We start from the raw sequence: 22289 nt of genomic DNA, 5'->3' as shown, positions 1-22289 counted from the left end.
TAATTTCCAGAATAATCTTGTATAGTCCTTGGTGTTCTCTGTGCTTGGCAGTACACTGAAGATGTTACCTAGTTTGGTAACAAAGCATCTGAAAAAAAAAAACAGCAGGTGCAACACCAAGGATTCCAGAATTCAGCCCTAAGCTACATGTTTTCTGCTGTGTCTTGGCTGTCAAAAGCGAATGCCAAAAATCCTTTTTCATTCTCTTTAGTTTATTCTTTTTCTTTTAAAAATTCTGTAAAAGGCTTTCTTTTGCTCTCTGAATCATAATAGATTACTAGGGTAGAATATCTTATAAATTAAGCTAGCTTATCTAGAGAACCAATTTGGACTAGTTGTTAAGATATTGAAGTGGAAGTAGGGAGACTTGAGTTCTAATTCTGCCTGAGAGATGAGAGACAGCTGAGTGAGTTGGGCCAGGCCCCTCTCTGTCAGCCTTAGGAAGAAGGCAGCAATAAAAACCATTTCTGAAAATCCATCTGGAAAACTGCATGGAGTCATATCTGACTTGAAGGCAAAATAAAAATATTAGGGCCATCTTATCTGCACTGCAGAAATTCTAATTCATTCACTAAACGACAGCAGAGTCTATTATTAAACTAGTTAAACTAGTTTTCTTCATTCACACAATACAGTGCAGGTGGTTTTTAAAAATGCATTATATGTTTAATAAAAAGAACAAAGAAAAACAGAACAGCAACAGAAAAGCAGGAAGTGATATGAGCAATAATGGTTTCTCATACAAGTATACATGAATATAAAGGCTTTGGGGTTCTGAAATTGTTGATAAATAAGTTATTTTGGGGACTTCATCTAAAAGAGCTGATGGCTAAGGTGAACAATTTGTAACAAAAGTGATGCAATTACTCAATGTAACTACTGTATAAGAAATTTACTAAGGAGTTAGATGTTTTCTAGAGTGAACTCTGCACAATAGAATACTCTGCATTTGAGAATAAACATTAACTTTCTGTATGACATCTTTGAAAATCTTGGTTGACAGAAAATATCAGAAGGCTTTTATGTACAGGTAAGACCTCACTTACCTGGAATACCAATAAGAGGCTTATTACTCACCTATCAAAACAATGAAGACTGGCTTGAGAATAAGGACTACCTGTACATCATTTGTGTAATGACATTTTAATGGCTTGTATTAGACAACTATACTTGTAGCTACTCCTTCTTTAAACAAAAGAAATATTTTTGCACATACAAATCATATTCAATGTTCATTCTAGATACTCCTCCAGGATGAGCCTAAGAAATAAAATAGCTGTTTTTCTCCAACCTACACACTGCATGCCATTTTCACACTTCATATTAAATCTTAAAATGACACACTGTGCCATTGGTGCCTTCCGAAATTTGTTTTATCTCCGGTGGAAAAACAACAACCCTAAATAAGACAGGACCTAACAAATCCAGGTAGTCTTCAACTTACGACCACAATTGAGCCCAAAATTTAGGTTGTTAAATGAGAAATTTGTGAAGTGAGTTTTGCCTCTTCCATAGAGTTTTCCCAAGACCAACAAGGGCAATTCTGTTGTGCTAGCTCCTATTTAATCAGCCTGCATGCAATGCTTTAAATATAGTTTTATTGCTACGCCAGTGCTGGTTTGATTAAATTGTGAAGACTATCAGATTCAGCTTTGCTCCCTATGCCATCTGTCTGGTAAACTGGCAAGATTTGTTTTTCTCGCCACGTATATGTATACATCCAAACTAGACTTGTATCGTTTCTCTGGGCCACATATATGCATAATTTATTTTATTTTTTAATTTTTTTTTTGGTCATGTTTATGCAATGTATATTGGACGTGGTTACCCTTTGAGAGCTGTAGGTAACGAAATCTCATTTTAATGTATGCTGATTAGCGTACACTTAAAGTGACAATAAAGTTGCTATGCTAGGCTAAAGCTAGGCTGAATTCGGCCGAACGACGATTATTAATCCTGCCTTCCACTGCGCCCACCTGCTTAGAGGAGCGCAGCAAAATGAAGCCGCCCGCAGCGAACCCTGACAGCCACCGGGCCAAAGACACCCCACTCCCCCCGCCCCCCCCAAGTACCTTCGGGGCCGGGACTCCCGCACGGTTCCCGGCCCGAAGCCTTTGCCAATCAGACGGAAAGAGGCGGAGCTGCGCGCGCCGAGCCCGCCCTCCTTTGCACGCCGAGGATGCAGCCGACGCCGGCGATTGAAGGAAGGGGAGAGCGGTGACGGCGGCGGCTGCGCAGGGCTCTCGTCACGGCCTTGGCTAGGGAGCCAAGGGGGCCTGGCGGCCGGAGCACCTGCTGCTGCCAGCCCCGCCAAGGGCTTGTGGGCTGGCCTGAGCTGAAAGCGCTCCGAAGCCGGGCGGAAACTGGTGTCTGGCTTCCCGCGCAAGCCGGCCAAGCTACGTCCCGAAGCTGCGGCAAGGGAAAGCCCGGCAAGGCTCCGCTGGGCGCGCGTCGGTGGAAGGGAGCTGAGCGAGGGCATCGCCGGCTGGGCAGCGTGAATGAAAGTTTGGTCCGAATTCCGTGCAGGGTAAGGAACAAAGCGTCCCGCCATCCCCGCCCTTGCTTGTCGCCCGTCTCCTCCTCCTCTTGGTGGCCACGGAGAAGCGCGGGAGCCCCTTCCCCGCAGAACGTCCTGCCTCGCTTCCAGCTTTGCTCCCTTCGCTGTCGCTTGGGCCTCTGCCATCCCCGATAGAGAAAGGAGCCTCTGCTTCCCTCTAGCCCTGGCCGTCCCGTCCCGTCGCCGATCCCCTCGGCCTGCCCCCCCCTTTTTTGCTCAAGCCTCAAACTGGTCCCAGTCTTTCCTTTTCCTTTTTTCTTTTTGTTCCCTGGTTGGAGAGAGCGAGTCTTCCTCCTCCGAGACTTTGAAAAGCCCCCCCCCAAGGAATTGCTATTAACCTTCCCCCCCCCACCCCAGTTCCCTGGACGTTTTTGACACTTTCCACCCTGGGCTTGTTCAGCTGCCACTTTGGATCCTTTGAAGTTTCTCAGGTTCCCTGGCGGGAGCACCGGCGGGAGCACCGTTCCTGTTTAGCACAGGCTGTGGTGGTTTTCCCCTCTGCCCCCACCATGGACAGGAAGACACCCTTGCCCCCCAAAATCCTGAATGCTTTTGCCAACTGGAAGGAATTGAGGCTGAGCAGCAGCAAGTTCCAAGGATTCCTTGGGAGAAAATGGTGTTTTATACTTCTTCTCACCTCATTCTACTCCCCTCCCGTAACCTTCCTTCACTTTGCTGTTGTTCCTCCCCCCCCCCCCATAAACGAGGGACAAAATCTTGCCCCTCTGTGCTTTTGGCAAACTACTTTCTGTTCCTGATACTATTGCTCCTCCTTGCATTTCTTCTGCTTTCTCTAGCATCCTTTCATAAGTAAAAGAAATTGTTTCCTTGCTTTCGTGCCCTGATTTGACCCGAACCTGTGATAATTATAGGTAGGCCTTTGTGTAGTTTTCTTGGCAACAGTATGGAAATAGTTTGTCGTTTACCTTCGGTGTGTGCTCGATTTTCCAGTCTCCTTAACAGCTGAAGGATTTCCTGGTGGTGTCCTATCCAAGGACTAAACATATCAAATCGGCCAAAGTCAGCCAGATGCTACTGATTGCTGTGACTTGTTTTCCCATAAGGTTTCAATATAAGGTTCTTTTTGGAAGATGGGGCTAGATGTGTGAAAAAGTGAGTTTCTTTTAAATATTGTCCTTGGGACTGGTGAATAAATAGAGCTCTTGAGGGGGTTGTTTACTTCTTGGAAAGTAAACATATGTTTCATATGTTGTAGGATTGGTGGGGCTCCGACAGTTTGTTATCTAAACTTGGCTGCTGGGAGAAGCAAACTATATCTTATTGGTTTTCTCCCTTGAAACATGTGTTTAGTTATAATTTGTAGTACAGGCAATCCTCAACCTACAACCATGTATTTAGCAGCCATTTGAAGTTACAACAGTATTGAAAAAAGTGACTTGTGACTGTTTTTCATATTTACAACTGTTGCAGCATCCCCATAGTCATGTGATCAAAATTCAGACACCTGGCAACTGGCATGTATTTTTTGATGTTGCAGTGTCCGGAGTCATGGAATCACCTTTTGTGACTTTCTAACAATCAAAGTCAATGGGGAAGCCAGAGTGACTTACCAACTATGTTACTAAACTGCAGTGATTCATTTAACAACTCTGGCAAGGAAGGTCATCAAATGGGCCAAGAACTCATTTAACAACTGTCTTGCTTAGTGGTGGAAATTTTGGGCTCAATTGTGGTCATAAGTCAGGGATTACCTGTATATGTTGCTTTCAAGCTTTTCAAGCCTGGTTGGGGAAGACAGAATTGCCATGGCTGGCAGATGTGGTAGCAAACTTCTGTTGAGTTGTGCTGTGCTTCGTATATGATGAAGTGCCTTTCTCTAACAAAGTAGCTGCACTTTGCGTACAAGTCCTAGGATAGGGGTCTTCAAACTTGGCCCTTTTATGACTTGTGGACTTCAACTCCCAGAATTCCTCAGCCAGGCTGAGTTCACAAGTCATAAAAGAGCCAAGTTTGTAGACCCCTGTCCTAGGATAATGTCCAAATGCTATGAAGAACCTTTTGGAGATTCAGTCTAAAGCAGTGGTTCTCAACCTTTTTAATGCCGCGACCCCCAACCGGTCGTAAGTCGAGGACTACTCAAGTGGTGCAGCACCGTTTGCAGAATGGGACTTTTGGCGGGCTCAGCAGGGCAGAGACAGCCTGGACAATTCCTATTGGCTTTTAAAAGCCAATAGAATTAGACTCTATTCAAGAGAGTCTATTCTATTGGCTTTCAAAAGCCAATAGAATAAAAGGGAGTAGCACAGCTAAGAAAAAGGGAAAAAAAATGGCGGACTGCGTGAAATGGTCGTTCGACCCCATGAAATGGTCGTTCGACCCCAAATGGGGTCCCGACCCACAGGTTTGAGAACCACTGGTCTAAAGGATTGGCCTAAGCTATAAACAGTGGTATGCAGTGTTTGGATCTAAAACAGACAAAATGTTGGCAACTCCTCAAAGAAGCCACACACCTTTTTCTGGGCTGGCCCAGGTATGTGTGTGTGTGTGTGTTTACAGATCTTATGGAATGCAATCACATGTCATTCGCTGTTGTCTCCTGAACTCCAACATGTATTTTCCCAAGCCTAGCCCTAGAAGGACCTGTTTAAAGATACAGCAAAAGTAGCCATGCTGCAAATGAAGCATTCTTGCTTGCTTCAGATTTGAACACTGCAGATTGCTAGGCTCTACCTTTGAACTAGAAGACGTCTTACTTTTGCTTTGAAAACCAGTGACATGAAATGGAAGATTACAATTGTTTTCTTTTACTCATGAGAGACAGTTCCTGAGAACTGGCTGTTAACAACAAAGTTGGAAACTTCTGCAATGTAAATAGAATAGCAGTCTCCAAACTATGATTTGCAGTTGTGATGGACTTTATTTTCAGCAGGGCAGGGCAAAAGAACAAATGTTGCATGGACAAAAGTTGAAGTTCAACCCTCAACATCTCAAGATAAGGACAGATTATAGTGGGAAACCCTGAAAAATCTATTGCCCAGGTTAGCTGAGGTCTCCAATACTGGGTTGACGGACCTGTGGTCTGATTCAGTGGCTTGATTCAAACAGCATCCCAAATCATCATGTGGTTTCTTAATATGTTGGATTAACCTGGTCAGGTGTAGGGTAGTCCATAAACTGTAGATAAATAAATCACAATGTTATTTTTCTGGAAGGCACCAGACTATGGGAGTTGGTGTAGTATTTAGATCTGTTTCTTCTCCCACTGTCCCAGTTTTTCTGGTTTATTTGGAAAACCTCTGCTGAAAACTCAGCTCAGATCTGAAGAGCAATGAGTGACCTTAGATAGATGTGGTATTGGTCCGTCAAACTTATTTTATTGTTGCTATAATGTTTTAGTCTCTTTGGAATAATAGGTGGAATAATAATGCAATAAATGCTTATTAATCTCTATCTGACATTACTCTTGTTGAATGTATTTGTATGATTATAGACAAAACAATTCATTTCTTTTATGTTGCTGGAGAGAATTTTATTTTAACTTTGTAGTAGCAAAGAATGACATCATTTGTAATGTCTTTCTTAGACTAGTGTAATGGTGTGCTTAATGCACTTTAGAGATTAGCATAATATTCTTAACAGAATTTCATTAAGCTTTGGTGGTAATAATTTCCATAATAACCACTGTCTGTTGCAAGTTCTTGTCGACACAGCATCATCACCTCCCCCCCCCCATCTACACTTTGCTTTTTAAAAAGCATTTAGAGAGCTGAGCAGGTTGTTTACAATGTTTGTGGCAGGCCTATGAAACCGAAATTAGATTCTTTCATCATTCATCTGTACAGATAAAATGAAATATTGTCATATCCTTTGCTCAGATAGTAAGAAGAAGTGAACTTCCAGCTTGTTAAAAGAAGCAAATAAATTCTTTTGAACTCAAGTTGGGTTTGCAGGTCCATTGAGAAGAACCTGTTTGCTTGTTTCACATCACGTGTCTTATGCATTTCTTTAGCAGGGAAAGATGAAGAAGAACAGAGGAAAAAACCCTTTGGTGGAGATAGAATGGGAGGAGAGGTGGGATATAAATGTAACAAAGAAATTGGGCCAAAGCTCCATCATGTCCAATGTTCTGTTCCCATAATGGCCACCAGTTGATTCTGGGAAGCCCAGGTGAGAGGAACAGCTTTGTAGATTTATGTATTTCACTGTAATTCAGTGTAACTATAAATAGTGTAACTATAAATGAACTTTTATTCTCCTTCTACCCACTGGTATTTGGAATGTCCCTTCTTGCATGCCATTCAAAGATCAAAAAGGATTATTGAAAACATTCCGTAGCTCTCAAGTACAGAAATCCTGGTGGATTTGCTCTCAAATTGTTAAGGACCATCCTGGCAAATATTTTATTGAATTGTCAGGTGATTCTGTATTACCCTTAGACATATGTTCTGCAGATTGTGTAACCTCAACCTTCATTATTGTGTAGTAATATACCATAATAATATTGTGCATGTACCCTACCCAATGCGAAGCATCTACGATTCCCATCCTGCATAGCTACTTGTGCTATAAGCTGGGAGAGAATCTGGGAGATTGATCAAATGATGGTCTAAAACTCTGGCTGTGTATAAAAAGTATAGCGAAACCTTGGTGAAGCTGGCCTGGAAGTCTGTGCTGCCTCCCACTTGTTTGTTTATCCTGATCTTGACTTTCACAGGCCTCATCATGTGAGGTTTCGTGCTGATTGTTAGCATTCCTTGATGTACTTTCTTTTGAGCTTTTGTTCTTGTTTAGAAGTCAAGGGGAAATGGACACTTATATAAGAGATACCTGCAGACAAAAGAGAGAAACTGCAACCTGATCCAATCGAAGAGATATTGACTGTTGCAGGAATTAAGGGATGGGTGGGGAGGGGGGAGAAGGATTTTGAATTATGTCTTTATTCATGCCTTTTGAGATACTGCACGCAGTAAATTCCATGTCTGAGTCCTGGCATCACCAGTTGAAAAGGATCAAATAATGGGATCAAACCCTACCTAAAACTGGCTTAGGTGACCTAAGATATGGTAACTTCTTCCATTCTAGAGAAGAGGTAATTAAAAGATGGCCCACACTTGCTTTTCAAAGTGAAAAAAAATATGTGTCCATTTTTTACAAAAAGGTAATGGAAGTCAGACTGTTTTCTATCTGTTACATAAAACACTTATCTTTTTTCCCCATGGTAAATTTAAATGGCTTTTGCATCTGTACATGCTATTACAGTGAAATGAATGCATTGGCAGCTGATAAAGAAGCAAATCCTAGAACCACTTTACATCCTGGGCAATCACATAAGTAGTAGAAGCATTGTTTTCGTACATCACCAAAATTCTTTCCATTTGATTATGAATGGCAGCCTCACAGAAAATTGAGGCCAGCATGCAGTCTTTTTTTTTGCTGTGACTGTGAATGGTCAATCCAGGTGAATTTGGGCTGGTCATCTCTCAGGTCAGCCTATCTCACAGGGTTGTTTTTGTGGGGTAAATAGGAGGAGGAAGATATGTTAGTTCACCTTTTATTTATAAAATAATAAAGATAGAATAAATAAATAAAATAAAAATAAAGCCCAGTACCCAGGCTCTTGATTTCTTTGTATCTTCAGTAGCCCTTCCAGGCCTGCAGTAAAAACACAATTTTAATTTTGATGAGTTGCATTCAGTTTGATAGACTTTCTTTTTGTGTGACATGTATTAGAGGTGGTGCAGATTTTCTTGTTCTTTCGGGGGGGGGGGCTTTCGACTGAACTATTGGATTAAATCTCGTACCAATTCCTTCATGACATTTTGCCTCCTTGTATTAAGTAATAATAAGCAGTTTGTTCTCCTATGAGCTATTTGTAATTATGGGTGGACTTCTAAGTATGTAAATAAATTACATTTCTACAACCAAATGCTTGACATCTGTCCATTGAAAGGCATGAATCCATTTCATTGAGAAGCATAGCGTTTGAGGTCAAATTGGATGAAACAAAAGCTCCATCCATGTGTTTAGATTGATTGTTTAAAGATAATCATCTAAAATTGTAGGGATTAAGTAATGGAAATAAATGTACATATATATATTCCAAGCTTCAGACAGTGTTACGTACTGCTGCTGTTGAAAATTGGGACACAAGTGTGATGAGTTTTAAGACTCTTGGCATCGTTAGCTCATTTTATCATTCTCAGCAAGTGGCAGACTTGTTCAGAGGAATAGTTTCATTTCTGCCAGCAAGGGCGCACAAATGTATTAGGCCATGCAGATAGTGTGCAGCTCTTAGATAAGAAGATGAGAAAGAAGAGGAAAAAGCAGTGGCAGAAGTTGTTATTCAGATGGTACTGCTGAAGTTCCCTTCCTGACACCCATGAACATATGGATTGTTTATATTAATCTGGAGCAGTGGTTCTCAACCCCATTTGGGGTCAAACGACCATTTCACGGGGGTCGCCAAACAACGCAGTCCGCCATTTTCCCCCCTTTTCCTTAGCTGTGCTACTCCCTTTTATTCTATTGGCTTTTGAAAGCCAATAGAATAGACTCTCTTGAATAGAGTCTAATTCTATTGGCTTTCAAAAGCCAATAGGAATTGTCCAGGCTGTCTCTGCCCTGCTGAGCCCGCCAAAAGTCCCATTCTGCAAACGGTGCTGCAAGTTGTCTGCAGCGAAGGTGAGCTGTCTGGAAGTTTCCACCCCTCCCTGCTGAGCAACTACTAAAAATGTAAGTAAAAGAGGGCCAGGGGTGGGAGGTGGGAGGCCGGCGGGCACAGGGAAGGTTGCTGGCGTGCGTGGGGCCCGGCGGGTGCCTTACCTCCCTTGGGCTGGGCCAGCTGGTGGCCCAGTTGGTGGTTGCCCTGCGCCGTCGCTGCCCCTTGCCAGCTATGCCTTGGCCGGCACAGGGGGTGGTACCACGCATGCGCGGCGCTCCCAGGCAGGGAAAGTCCTCGACTTACAACCGGTTGGATAGTCCTTGACTTACGACCAGTTGGGTAGTCCTCTACTTACGAACGGTTGGGGGTCGCAGCATTAAAAAGGTTGAGAACCACTGATCTGGAGTAAAAATTTTGGTTACAGTATTGACCTAGATAATTGGCAATCATTATGGGACAGAAACAGGAGGTTAACACTAGCCTTCTCCTACAAAGAAAATTTATACAAGATGTTTTATAGATGGCACCTTTCCCCCCTACAAGGCTAGCAAAAATAGATAAAAAAAAAACCTCACCAACCTGCTGGAAATGTAGAAGGCTTCCAAGGACTTACTATCACATGTGGTGGGAATGTTCAAAGGCGCAAAATTTTTGGAATCGGATAAAAAATTGTCTGGAAGAAATACTATTACAAAAAATTGATTTAAAACCAGAAATCTTCTTATTAGGGATTATTAATGATAAACTCAGCAAAGCATCTTTTTACTTACTATTGCATATTTTAACCACAGCAAGATTGGCATACGCCCAAAAATGGAAAGGAAAGGACACCCCCACTGAGGAAGAAATAATAAATAAAATTTTATCCTGTGCCGAAATGGACAGGTTAACTCTAGAGATGAAAAATAAAACTGAAACAGAGTATTATGAAATTTGGAAAAATTTGTACGATTGGTTAGAGATAAGAAGCATTGCTGAGATGATTATCGATTGACTAGTTGATATCGTAAGGGCTTCTTATTAGTACCTATATTAGGGCACAACTGAAAGATATGTAAATACAGTGTTGACGATTGAAAGATGGTTTATCAAAAAATTTACAGATGTTATACGCACAGTTTGTTATACTCTGTCCTGTTAAAGAATATATTTTAAGTTTTTGTTTTTCTTTCTATAACATAAGGTAATACTAATAGCACTGTTGAAGCCAGGGAAGTTGAATCATGCCCATTTTTGTTTTTAAAATGTACATTTAATAAAATTTGAAAAAAAAAAGAAGATATGGATTGTTTAAGACAGTGTTTCTTAGAGTGGGACAGAGGGCTTAAGGAAGCCTCCTAGACACTCTCGGGTCCACAAATCAAAATTATTTGCCAATCTACGTTGAAAAATATAGTACAATACTACAATAATGTAGTAATAAATGGAATATTAAAATCCCACCGAACAATTGTGAGAACCCACAGCAGCAGTGAATGCATCAATTTTAATTTTGAATAAATATACAATAAAAATAACCCATATAAACAAAAGCTCTTTTGGGGTCCTCCTCCATAATCTTTAAAAGTGGGAAGGTTTCCTGAGAGAAAAAAAGCTTAACACTGGTTTAAGATATGGCAACTCTTTTTTCCAGTTTAGTTCAAAATGCCATTATGGGCTTCCAGCCTCATGAGAGCTAGAAACTGAATATTTCTTGTCTGATTCTAGGATGGATATATATGTAGGTGTGTGTTGGTTGGGGAATTCTGGGAGTTGAAGTGCATAAATTTTAAAGAGGCTGAGACTGAGAAACAGTCATCATTACTCTAGTCTAGAATAATGTTTCTCAACTTTGGTGAGTTTAAGATGTGTAGATTTCAACTCCCAGCATTTCCTAGCCACATGTCTTAAAGTTTTTCAAGCTTGTGAAACACTGCTCTAGGAAATAATGTGACAGAAGAGTTGGAGATACTATTAAAAGGGACATTTTTAAAAAAAGTTAAGTCCCTTAGTTTGGAGAAACATTCAAGTGCACACTTTTTTAAAAAGGGGGGAATTATTGCTATTTGTTTTTGTGATATGCTCGTCTATAAATGATGCAATGGATATGAATCTGAGCAAACCCCAGAGACAGTGGAGGATGTTGGGGGGGGCTGGCATGCTATGGTCCATGGGGTCATAAAGAGGCAGACACAACTTAGCGACTGAATGATGACAACATCCATAAATGGTTGTACTCTAAAATTATACTTGAAGGTTATCTTCAGTGAACTGAAGAAATGATGATATTTTGCTCCCCAAAGGAATTCTTAAGTTTAGCTTTCCTCCCATTTGGAACTGGTTGTTTACCCTCTGTTATTGATTGTTGCTTAACAATGGACTTATCTGGATCAGATTTAATCTTCACAGTGGTAGATGTCTCCTAAAGAATAGTATGTGATGTCAGTGGCTACAGTTTTGTAAATACATTGCTCCATGATCCTTTTCCTTTAACAAAGAAGGCTCAGAAATTGGTTTGTTGTGATCTTTCTTGTGTAAAATAGCTTAAAGGCCTAGCCAGAACAATTCACATGATGTTTGCAAGGCAGCTAATATTTTAAGTAGGTAGATAGGAGATTGACTACAAGAATAGGATAGGATAGGATAGGATAGAATAGAATAGAATAAAATAGAATGGAATAGAATAGAATAGTTGAAGGAAAAGTCTTCATCATGGTTCAGTCCAAGCCTGGAATAAACAACATGGCGGCTGCTTTAGAAAGAAGGTTGCAGTTTATTGAAGAAGAGAGCCAGACAGAAAGATGGCTCTGGAAGAAAAGAGAGAGAGCACACGTAGGGAGTGGGTTTTTTATACCCTCTGGGGCTCTTGAGGTTGTTTCCTGTTCCTGTTTGAAGCTTTGTATTTCCTGTGTCATGTATTTTGACCTGAGTCTGAGTGTGCCCCTTTGGCATCTGTGGGTTAATCCTATTATGTCCTGTCTTAGAGTTTGGGTGGGGGATGTAGGTTTTAGGTGTCTTTGTTTTCTTAATCCTGAATGGTTTACATCTGCATTTCTACAGAGTTGGTTTCTGCTTGGGGAAGGGAGATTGGGTGGGGCTATTAAGAAAAACTGGGCACGCTTTTCTGCCTCTTTAAGATCCTTTGAGGAAATATATTTTTCTGCCCTTTTAATATTTCCTTCTCTGGGGGGGGGGATGACTTCCCACAGAACAGAGCATAACAGAATAGAATAGAATAACAGAGTTGAAAGAGATCTTGGAGATCTTCTAGTCCAACCCCCTGCTTAGGCAGGAAATCCTATACTAAGATATAACAAGCTGGTCAACAAACAAGAGTGCTATTTTAATTTTAATTTGATAGGTCAGATGTCAACTATTGTTATATCTTGTTAAAAGGGAGAAAAGTTGCTAGATTTGTTAGTAATTTACTTATCTTTTTTGTCTGTATGTTAGTACTTATTTTTAGTTTTATTAACAAATAAAATTTGAACCATGAATCTTAATTTGTAGAAACAGCTTTCAGTATAAAGCTAAGTAGTGAGGAACACAATTGAAGGAAAGAGGATAATCTTTTGGCCATGTTTCATTTGGGGATGAAGACTATGGGATACAACTTTAATCCATTGGGGGGAAAATTATTGAGGCCTTCAACCAAAATACTTTCCCCCTCCTCCTACATCTCCTATGGGTTGCTCTGGAAGGATTCTGGCTAGAGCAGGGGTCCCCAAACTCTTCAGCTCATTGACCCCTTTATAAAGTTTCAGATTCTTCATCGACCCTCAGTTTATTATATGAAAATAATCTAATAAATACTTTAACGAGGTGGAAGAGAAAGGAGGATAGAGAGACAATTCAAGGCTCCTCTTGCTGCTAGATGACCATCCAAATTTGGATACTATTAGTTACCTCAGTTTTTAAATCTAAGGACTAGCCTAGAGCTCTGCCGAGACCCCAAACATTAATTGACCCCAATCAACTTTTTATCATTTATCAACCATCTATTGACACCCCCCCCCCAGCCATTTACTGACCTCCTTCAAACCCTCAGATATTTTCCAACCCTTTGGATACTTCCATCGACTCTTGGAGGTGGATATTGACCATTTTAGGAAACTCTGGGCTGGAGGAATGTCATTAAAATGGCTTTATTTTGTTTATTGCCGTGAGTTTTTATGCATATTAATATAACTAATAAATCTGTAAATAAATAATTAAACATAATATGAAACAGGAGAAAGGACTGGTCTTTTCTACTGAGACACAAATACCTGTGGGTGATTATGGCAAGTCGATTTAGAGTTAAGGTTTTTTTTTTTTGTGACAGTAAAGATAAGTGTCTGAACCAATAGAGAAAAATATATTCTAGATTAGGGTGTTTAGTTTATAATTCCAATGGTTTCCATAAAAGGCTTCCAGTGCCGCCTCTGACTATTTTTGCTGAAAATGGACAGTCCGGTTTTTCATCATTTTGAGTCTTAAAAGCAAAGACCCCCCCCCCCAATTCCCACTGTGCATTTGACAGAGTTGTCTCAGATCCTGCCCACACTTGCAGGATCTTGCTTCTCCCAATATTAAATTTGACCTTTGGCCGTCAAAAAATTGCAGGCTTCTTTTCCAAAAGGGAGTCAGTTGTTCTTATTTTATAATTTATCTTTCTAAAACAAAATGGTGTTAAGATACCCTGCTGTGTTGTTGTTCTTTTGCTCGGTGCTTTAATGTAGGAGCTGGGAACTGTTGTTTTATCTGCTACAGCTGTTCCATATGGCATGGTTTTTTTTCTTTTACCAAATGGTGGTTTTAATATCCCAATTGTTGGTCTTAACATCCAGTTATATTTTCCCATCTTTTGAGGTATAGGAAGCCAGTGGCAAGACACCAGAAGTGCTAAAATCTTTCCAAAAAAGTACTTTTAAGCTTAAATGGTCCCATTGTGACCAAAAGAGCAGAGGTGTGTAATTGTTTAGTTTCTGCTGCAATATCGCCTTCCTGTTTAGCATTTTGTCTTAATAGCCACAAGGCCTACATATATTGGGCAAAAGAAAAGATAAAGTGACACATAGAGTCTAGTCTTATAAGCCCTTCCTTCTCACTTTTTGATTAGGCTGGTTTTAATTTTTCCATTTGATAATTAGGTAGAAGCTTGCTTTGATACACAGCCTGCAAATAAGAACAATTGGATAAATTCTTCTGAAATAGTTTGCATTGCATCAATGATTAAATCCTCTTCCATTGTGCTTGGGCAGATTTCAGGCATGTAGAATCTATTTTGTTTTTTATTAAAATCCAATGTCTAGAAGCCCCGGGTAAAAGACTTATATGTACAATAGAAAATTCTGATTCCAGGAATTGGAGTCCAAGAATCAGATGAAGCCACTAATTCACAAGCATGCATAGATACCAAAATGTTCTTAATTTCACTAATACTGTTTTGAATATTTTGAAAAAATGCTTATGTTCTAAAGTTAAAACAAATAGACTTCTATATCCTTTGGAGTTTTTCTGGGTTTTTTTGCAAACCAAATGCAGACTTTTTTGTGTATTAAAATCAACCTTCTGATGGATTTGCATAAAGGCAAATTAAGTAGAAAATGGCTTGTCTGCAATTGATGTGGCAAAAGTGTTGCAGTGGCTCTCTTTCTAGCCTGATTATCATGTGTTCTCAGTGTTCTGGTGGCGCATGGAAGAAACTTGTGTGGGACACAGCCCACCTGCTGTAGTCCATAGCTGCAGAGAATAAGGCCAAAGCAACTATCTTCTGCACTGAGAAATTAGCTTGTTGATTATGGCCCTGTAATTGCAGTGGGCAGGAACCAGGCTATGCCACTGTTTTTTGGGGAGAGAGGCAAGAGAGCGGCTTAGGACATACAATCCAGGGGTTGAGCAGTTGTTGGGATAGTGCATTACCAAATTATCTTTATTAGACAACCCTTGCATTGTATTATATTGCTCTTGTGCAAGGAGCAATGTGGACTGAGTAAAGCAAAAACTTTATTGCACCAAATTACTCTACGGAGAATTGGGATTTCTTTTAAATAAGACAACTACCTCATTGTATTACTTCATTGCAATTTACTACAGGATAGCATTCAGTTCCTTTTGATTGAGATGCTAAGAGAGATAAATGCAATCCCAGGCTTCTCACAAACTAATTTGTATTAGTATATTGCAGTTTTCTGGTATGAAATTATTGCTACATTTTCTGCTTTATAACAATAAAAGTGATTCTTGATAGTATTATTGCTTTTTATTTTAAATATATCATAGCCAATAAACATAATTATATAGTTTATGGAAACATGTAGGTGTTGACATGATAGCAGTGTTCCAATATCTAAAGGGCTGTCACAAAAGAGAGAGGGGGTCAGCCTATTTTCCAAAGCACCAGAAGGCAGGACAAGAAGCAATGGCTGGAAACTAATCAAAGAGAGAATCAACCTAGAACTAAGGAGAAATTTCTGACAGTTAGAACAATTAATTAGTAGAGCGATTTGCCTCCAGAAGTTGTGGGTGCTCCAACACTGGAGGTTTTTAAGAAAAGATTGGACAACTATTTGTCTGAAATGTTATAGGGTTACAGCCTGAGCAGGGGGTTGGACTAAAAGAACTTCAAGGGCTTTTCCAAATTTGTTATCCTGATTTTGTTCTTTGGGATAAGTGGTCATTTTGTTGATTTTTGGTGGGATCCAGATTCTTTGATGAAAAATCATCGAAAATCATGGTTGCATGCAACAAGCCCTGATTTTATCAAAATGATAATACTTGTGCCAAGTTATCATGATCAGCATGACACAAACGTTGCTCCTTATGTACTTTTTATGTGACATTATATTGTAAATACAAAAACAACAACTTTTTAATAATTTTTTGCATCAAATTTGTTGTAATAGTTTTGAAGGTGATTGAAAGGCTCCTTTGTTATGGGAAAACTTTTTGTTTACACTCTTGAGACCGATAACAAATAGTGCTATGTGATTTTATAGCTTGTTTTATTCTGGTCACTTTCTTTGCTGTATAGGTTGACTAGTTAGCATTGAAACTTGGCAAGTTAAATGTGACTTGAAGGATTTGCTGGTTCTGCTGGTTAGTGAACAAAACAGAATGACTGACTGATACCAGATTAGAGATGAACGTTTTACCCCTTTCACCACCTTCTGCCAGTGTGGGAGGGGTAGGTCAGTCCCATCAGGGTGAGACAATTCCTCAAGAAACCTGGACTCACACCATACAGGGCTGTAAAGGAGTTAGCCAATACCTCTGAAAACAAGCTGGCCACCAGTACAACTGACAGAGCAGTGGTGTAACATGGGCTATTTTAAGAGCCCTAAGAATTTCCTGTGCCATAGAACTGCCTGTCTGTGCCAGCTGTAGCTTCCAAATGGTCTTCAAGGGTAGCCCCATATGAAACGCATTGCAGTAGCCCAAATATGTGATGACCAGGGCTTGAGTGACTGAGCGCATGGACTCCTGATCCAGAAAAGGCTGCAACTGGAGCACAAGACGAAGTTGTGCAAAAGCCCTCCTAGCTGCAACTGCCACCTACTCTTTGAGCAGGGGTCACGAGGCCAGGAGAACCTCCAAATTGCTGATTGGGTTTGACTGGGTAGTGCCACCCCATCCAGAACTAAGATGTTAAAGTCCCAGATCCTAGAGCTCCATTCCCCCAAAGCCAATTAATTAATTATTCTCATTGTCAGGAAATTTCTCCTCAGTTATAAGTTGGTTCTCCTTGATTAGTTGTCCCTCCATTGCTTCTTGTCCCTCAGGTGCTTTGGAGAATAAATTTACCCCCTCTTCTTTGCCTCATCTATCTCTTTTCATTAGGTAGACAGACCCAATTCCTGTAACTGTTATAAAATCATATTCATGGATATAGTCTCTTTCACGTATATATGATATGTCCATTTCTATCCTTTCAGTGACAACCTTGTGTAAACATTCATTGTAGCAGTGTGAACCAAATGCATGTCGCCACATTGACCAACTGTCATAAATTATCATTTATGAAAAAATAATGTCATTTCTGTCAATAGAATTGCTGCCTTGATACTCTTTCAGTCTGTTGCTGAGTTTCATGTTTCAACTCTGGACTGAAGACTGCTGTTTACCCTTTTTTCATCTACATACTGAACTTTCCGATTTCTTCCTTTTGCCGTTTTCTTTCCTAGGCTTGTTCTATAGCAGATGTTTCATCTCCGTGTTCTGAGTCACCCTTCTTTCACCCACACTATGTTCCGTGTCAACCTTTCCTAAGCTTAGCTCTGTCAGGTTGCCTGTTTAGAAGTTCATCTCTAATGTAATTGGGAGATGGGGGTGAAGACATGGCTTGCAAGATGGATGTCAGCCTTCCCAGGTCAACCAGACAGGAAACACTGCCTGATGAGCTAATTCTCCTTTATTGTAAGGCTGCATTTACAGAATCTCCCAGTACCTCTTTTATAGTCTGAGAGATTAGGAAATTCTTTTCTGAATCTCTTTCTCTGCCCGTTATGCAGCTGTGTGGGCTATGCCCTCTCTTACCTGATTCTTGCCTAGTGAGCATCTGTTCTCCTAACTCCCAAGGTCATTCCATTACAACATCACACCTGTCTGTAGTGCGATGCCATTTTGATAAATTAGTAGGGGTTTGGCTCACAGTTTTCCCCAGTATCTTGCTGAAGGGGAGTAATAAATTATAACAAATAAATTGTAATAAGTTATACAAGTGCAATACACAGGGGTGTGCCCACGTGTACATACACACATAGGGTGCTCTATCAGAATTTGCTTAATACTTTCAGTTACAAAAAAAGAAAAAAGAAATCAGCAAGAAAGGCCTAATGTTTTCAATTATGGAAAACAATATTATGCACCAAAGCAATTTTTTTTTTATAGCAATAGCACTTTTACTATCTCGAAAGTCTTTGGTAATTCACTTTTTAATAACCTCAAATGCACCATTTTGTGTAGACTTCTAAGACCCTGCTAAAAGTTAACTCCAATATATGTTTAATTTAAATTAAGAAGGTAATATTGCAACATTCCTGGATTGGGAGATTTGCTCAGTTGCTTATGCCCCAATACCTCTGGACTATTGCAATTCACTCAGCATGGGCCTACCCTTGAAGAGAATTCAGAAGCTTCAGTTGGTGCAGAATGTGGCTATACAGGTAGTAAAGGGTATTGGGTATTTAACACATGTAACACCATTCCTTCCTGAGCCAGATGAAATTCAAAGTGTTTATTACCTTTGAAGCCTTTTATGTTTGAGGCTGGGTTAGCTAAGGGATTGTCTTCTCCCAGTTGTTTCTACTAATCCAATTTGTTCAGGTAGGTTGGGCATGTTACAGGCCCATCAGCCAAGGAATGCTGGCTGACGGAAATGTGCCTTCTGAGTCGTAGTCCTTGCCCTTTTGAAATATTCTCCCTTCAGATATCAGGATAACCCCAACCCTGTTGGCCTTTCACAAGGCCTGAAGACTTGGTTGTATGCCAATGCCTGGGACCCGATTATATTAAGAGCCCCACTTCCTGGCTGTATTAATTTCCATAGTATCGTTTTTACTTTGTGCCAATATATTTATTTTGTGCTGTTTAAATGGCTTAAACTGTTTTTATATTTTATGATTAATGCTACCTAGAGTCAGTAGTTGAGATGAGTGGCTAAAGAAATAAAATAAATTAAAAAATAACACGTTGCAGAGGTTCAGACTGAGTTAAGAATTACTCTTATCAGCCCCTTGCTTAACTTGGGTGAACCTGAAAGGCTAAACAGCATCAGGATGGGTTAGTACTTGAAGAGTAGACCTGATTGAGTAGATTGGAAAATAAAACAAAATTTCTTGGAAGAAGGCAATAACAAACCAATTTCGTATTGCTTTCTATAGGCAGGACTGTGTCAGTCACAATGATCAACCCAACTCAGTTTTGCTCTTTGCATCATTTCCTTGGGACCTATTTTCCAAGTACAAAGATCCTTCCTTCCTTCCTTCCTTCCTTCCTTCCTTCCTTCCTTCCTTCCTTCCTTCCTTCCTTCCTTCCTTCCTTCCTTCCTTCCTTCCTTCTTCCCTCCCTCCCTCCCTCCCTCCCTCCCTCCCTCCCTCTGCCTGCCTGCTTCAGTTAACCTTGTCTTGGAGTTGTGCTGGCATTGGGTTTTTAATTTTCACTCTTTTTTCATCTGAACTCTTCCCTCACTGTTACCTTATTAAGCTCATAAAAGAAGTATATGGACACATAATAGAGCTCCTCCTCTTGAAGTAAGTAAGCAAATTTATGGACGCTGATCTATAGCATAGTAGGCACAATCTATCCGCTTCCCTAGATAGCTATTAACCAGGAAACAGATGTTCAGTGTTATTTACATCTGAGTAGATATACTTAGAAGTACCACGTGTATCATGTTTGGTTTTTGATTGCTGAAAAGTTATCATGAACCTGCTTTTAAGTGATTTTACTAAAGTTATCCTTTTATAATTGGATGGTGGTATTTATGAATTTCTGTTTGAGAGCGAGGATGGTTGATATATGCTGTGCCTCTGTTTTAAGGCAGTTAATCAATTAATTTTAGTTAGTAGCTATAAATCCAATTCATACCAATATTATTTATGTATTTATTTTACTCAGCATTTTGAGAGCATTGTTTTGACAGGCATGCATACACAATTACAGTATATGCCTAGATATACATATTTGTGGAAAGAGGGGAATCCCCCCTCCCCATCTGCCTATCCTGGTTTGCTTGGGAATGAAAGATCTTGTTATTCATGATTTTGTGAAAAGCACATTTGAACATTGCTTTGACCTAGATCAGGCATGTCAAACTGCTGGCCCGTGGGCCGGATGCATCACGCCGAAACCGCACCTACCCCTTTGCCGGCAGTGGGGAAAAAGTCATGCTATGTCATGCGACGTTACGTAATGTCGCGAGTTTGACATGCCTGACCTAGATGAAGCAGAAACATTTTTTGGTAATAGCTATGCCAATTAAATGACATTTGCATGAGTTGCTGGCATCCTGCTTATGGTATTGCAAAGCCAGGATGGAAAGAAGCCCTTTAATCTGACCCATTATTGCTGTTTTGATGTTTTTATATTTAGAACCTTTGCGTTATCTTGCATGACCTTTATCTTTAAAAGTAAAAGTGGAAAGTAAATAGTAAAAGTTATTGTTTCTGATGTGATGGTAGAGCCTGAATGTTAATAGGACACAGCATTTGTTCTAAATAAGAGTTTGCTATTGGCGGAGAACAGGATGCTGGATCAGGCAAATCTTTGTCTTGACTCTTGATATTAGATTTAGGAGTTTCTTTAGTCTACAATAAAGGTTTCCCAGGGTGCTGTTTTGGGTTAATCTGTAGCTCTCTTGTCTCCTAAACCTTCTGGTAGGTAGCTTTCTCCTCATAGATTTTCCACAGAAAGGCAGGCAGATGGTTTTAATGTGGCAGGAAAAGTGGTATGTGTGATTTACACAAACTCGCTATTCTTTTTTTTTTTTTTTTGAAAGAATCACTGTCCGTATGATACCCTCTAGATCAGGGGTAGTCAACCTTGGCTCTTATGACTCGTGGACTTCAACTCCCAGAATTCCTGAGCCAGCTGGAATGGCTCAGGAATTCTGGGAGTTGAAGTCCACAAGTCATAAAAGAGCCAAGGTTGACTACCCGTGCTCTAGATGTATTAGACATATGGCTCCACTGGGGATGCTGAGAATGATAGGACAGGATATTCTAAGGCCACCAGGCCTGTGCCAAGTTTTCAGATGCATTTCTTTGTGGACTTAGGGTATTTTAACATGTCACTGCTGTTTGTTTTTTAAATGAGTCTGGTATGCCTTGTGCCTTGTCTAAATCATATGCCCAAACAACTTATCTGGGTATTTCTAAGTGTTGGCATTCTTTTGGGTTGCACAGCAGTGGCAAAGTGAGATACTGGCATGTGATTCAGTAACTCCAATATAAGTCTGTGCTTCCTATGCCTTAATATAGCTGAGCATGCTGTTATCTGTAAAAGGTAAGTGATTTTCCTTGGCTTGACTCAGCGAACATAACAGCTGTGGGAATGACTGCTGAAATCCAAGAGCCAACTAGTGATAGTGCGCTTCTAATTCTGATAAAGCATTGGCTTCTAGAGGCCCAGCTGTTATCTTGGGGGGGGGGGGGAAGGACAAATAGAATTTGTTAGTCTTCAGCATTCATCCTAATTCATGGATTATGAATTCTATGAATTCTTAAAGAGTTCAGCACATGTGTGAGAGCTCAGAAAAAAAATCTTTAAAAGCTGAAACATTTATTTTAGTGCCGAGACTTCAACATAGCTGAATTAAATTGTTGCTTATGTAAGGATTTGTCTCATGTTTTGAAATTTGGGAAGGGAGCAATTTAAGGATAATAACAGCAGATACTGACTACTCAGTGCCTAAAGCAGAGGACCAGTTTGGTCTAATGGTTAAGGTGTTAGTACAGTGTTTCCCAAACTTGACAATTTTAAGGCATGAGGACTTCAACTCCCAGAATTCCACAGCCAGCAATGCTGGCTGTGGAATTCTGGGAGTTGAAGTCCACATGCCTTAAAATTGTCAAGTTTGGGAAACACTGGTCTAGAAACCAAGAGATTTGTGAGTTCTAGTCCTGCTTTAGGCATGAAAACTGGCTGGGCTGGTCACTCTCTCCCAACCCATCACATCCAGCTTGGTTGATCAATTCCTTTCACAACCAATGAATCAACATTCAACTGATTAAAAAAAGTGGACTATGCACTTGGGGGGCAAATGCTAGGGAAAAAAGAAATTGATGCCTGAAGTATGAAGATTCTGAATTTTCATTGGGAAGATACTCGTGACTTTCTGAAATGAGGAGTTTTGTGTAAGCTCGTGAAAATCTCTATTTTTGACATTGATAGTAATTGAGTCAGTTTAATTCAATAAAATATTGATATCAAGAGATCCATGTTGTCAATTCTTTTTTAGGAAGACTTCAGAAAGGGATCATACTGTTATTGCATAACAGTATGTTTGCAATAGCAAGAAAGGGAACTATCATCTTAAGAAAGAGCAAATAATCTTGTCCCAGCAAAGACCTTGAATTTGTTGCATGAACAACTCTACAATGTAGATTAATGATGCTGAGCCTAAATACTTGTGTAGCTTCCTATGAATCG

General features: G+C 40.1%; 2 protein-coding genes across 3 annotated transcripts in view; one reads left to right on the top strand and one right to left on the bottom strand.

Moving 5' to 3' along the window:
* The window catches only part of LOC120307053, a 38919-nt gene extending 36420 nt beyond the window's left edge, over positions 1-2499 (bottom strand). The window contains exon 1 of the mRNA XM_039341281.1: positions 2073-2499. Coding sequence (XP_039197215.1) covers positions 2073-2479 — 407 coding nt within the window. The 5' untranslated portion in view covers positions 2480-2499. The remainder of the gene's footprint in view (positions 1-2072) is intronic.
* Positions 2216-22289, top strand: part of GRAMD4 (GRAM domain containing 4) — an 86285-nt gene continuing 66211 nt past the window's right edge. Inside the window, exon 1 of one of the 2 annotated variants that reach the window (XM_039341279.1) lies at positions 2216-2527. In XM_039341279.1, the coding sequence (XP_039197213.1) occupies positions 2499-2527 (29 nt within the window). In that variant the 5' untranslated portion in view covers positions 2216-2498. Of the gene's footprint in view, positions 2528-9217; positions 9251-22289 lie in introns of those variants that run through there. The other variant, XM_039341280.1, reaches the window with a different exon arrangement.

This window comes from Crotalus tigris, unplaced genomic scaffold (assembly GCF_016545835.1).
Source record: "Crotalus tigris isolate CLP2741 ecotype Arizona unplaced genomic scaffold, ASM1654583v1 scf7180000017764.6130737, whole genome shotgun sequence".
In the NCBI taxonomy this organism is placed as follows: Eukaryota; Metazoa; Chordata; class Lepidosauria; order Squamata; family Viperidae; genus Crotalus; species Crotalus tigris.
This window is presented reverse-complemented; position numbering and strand designations above follow the sequence as displayed.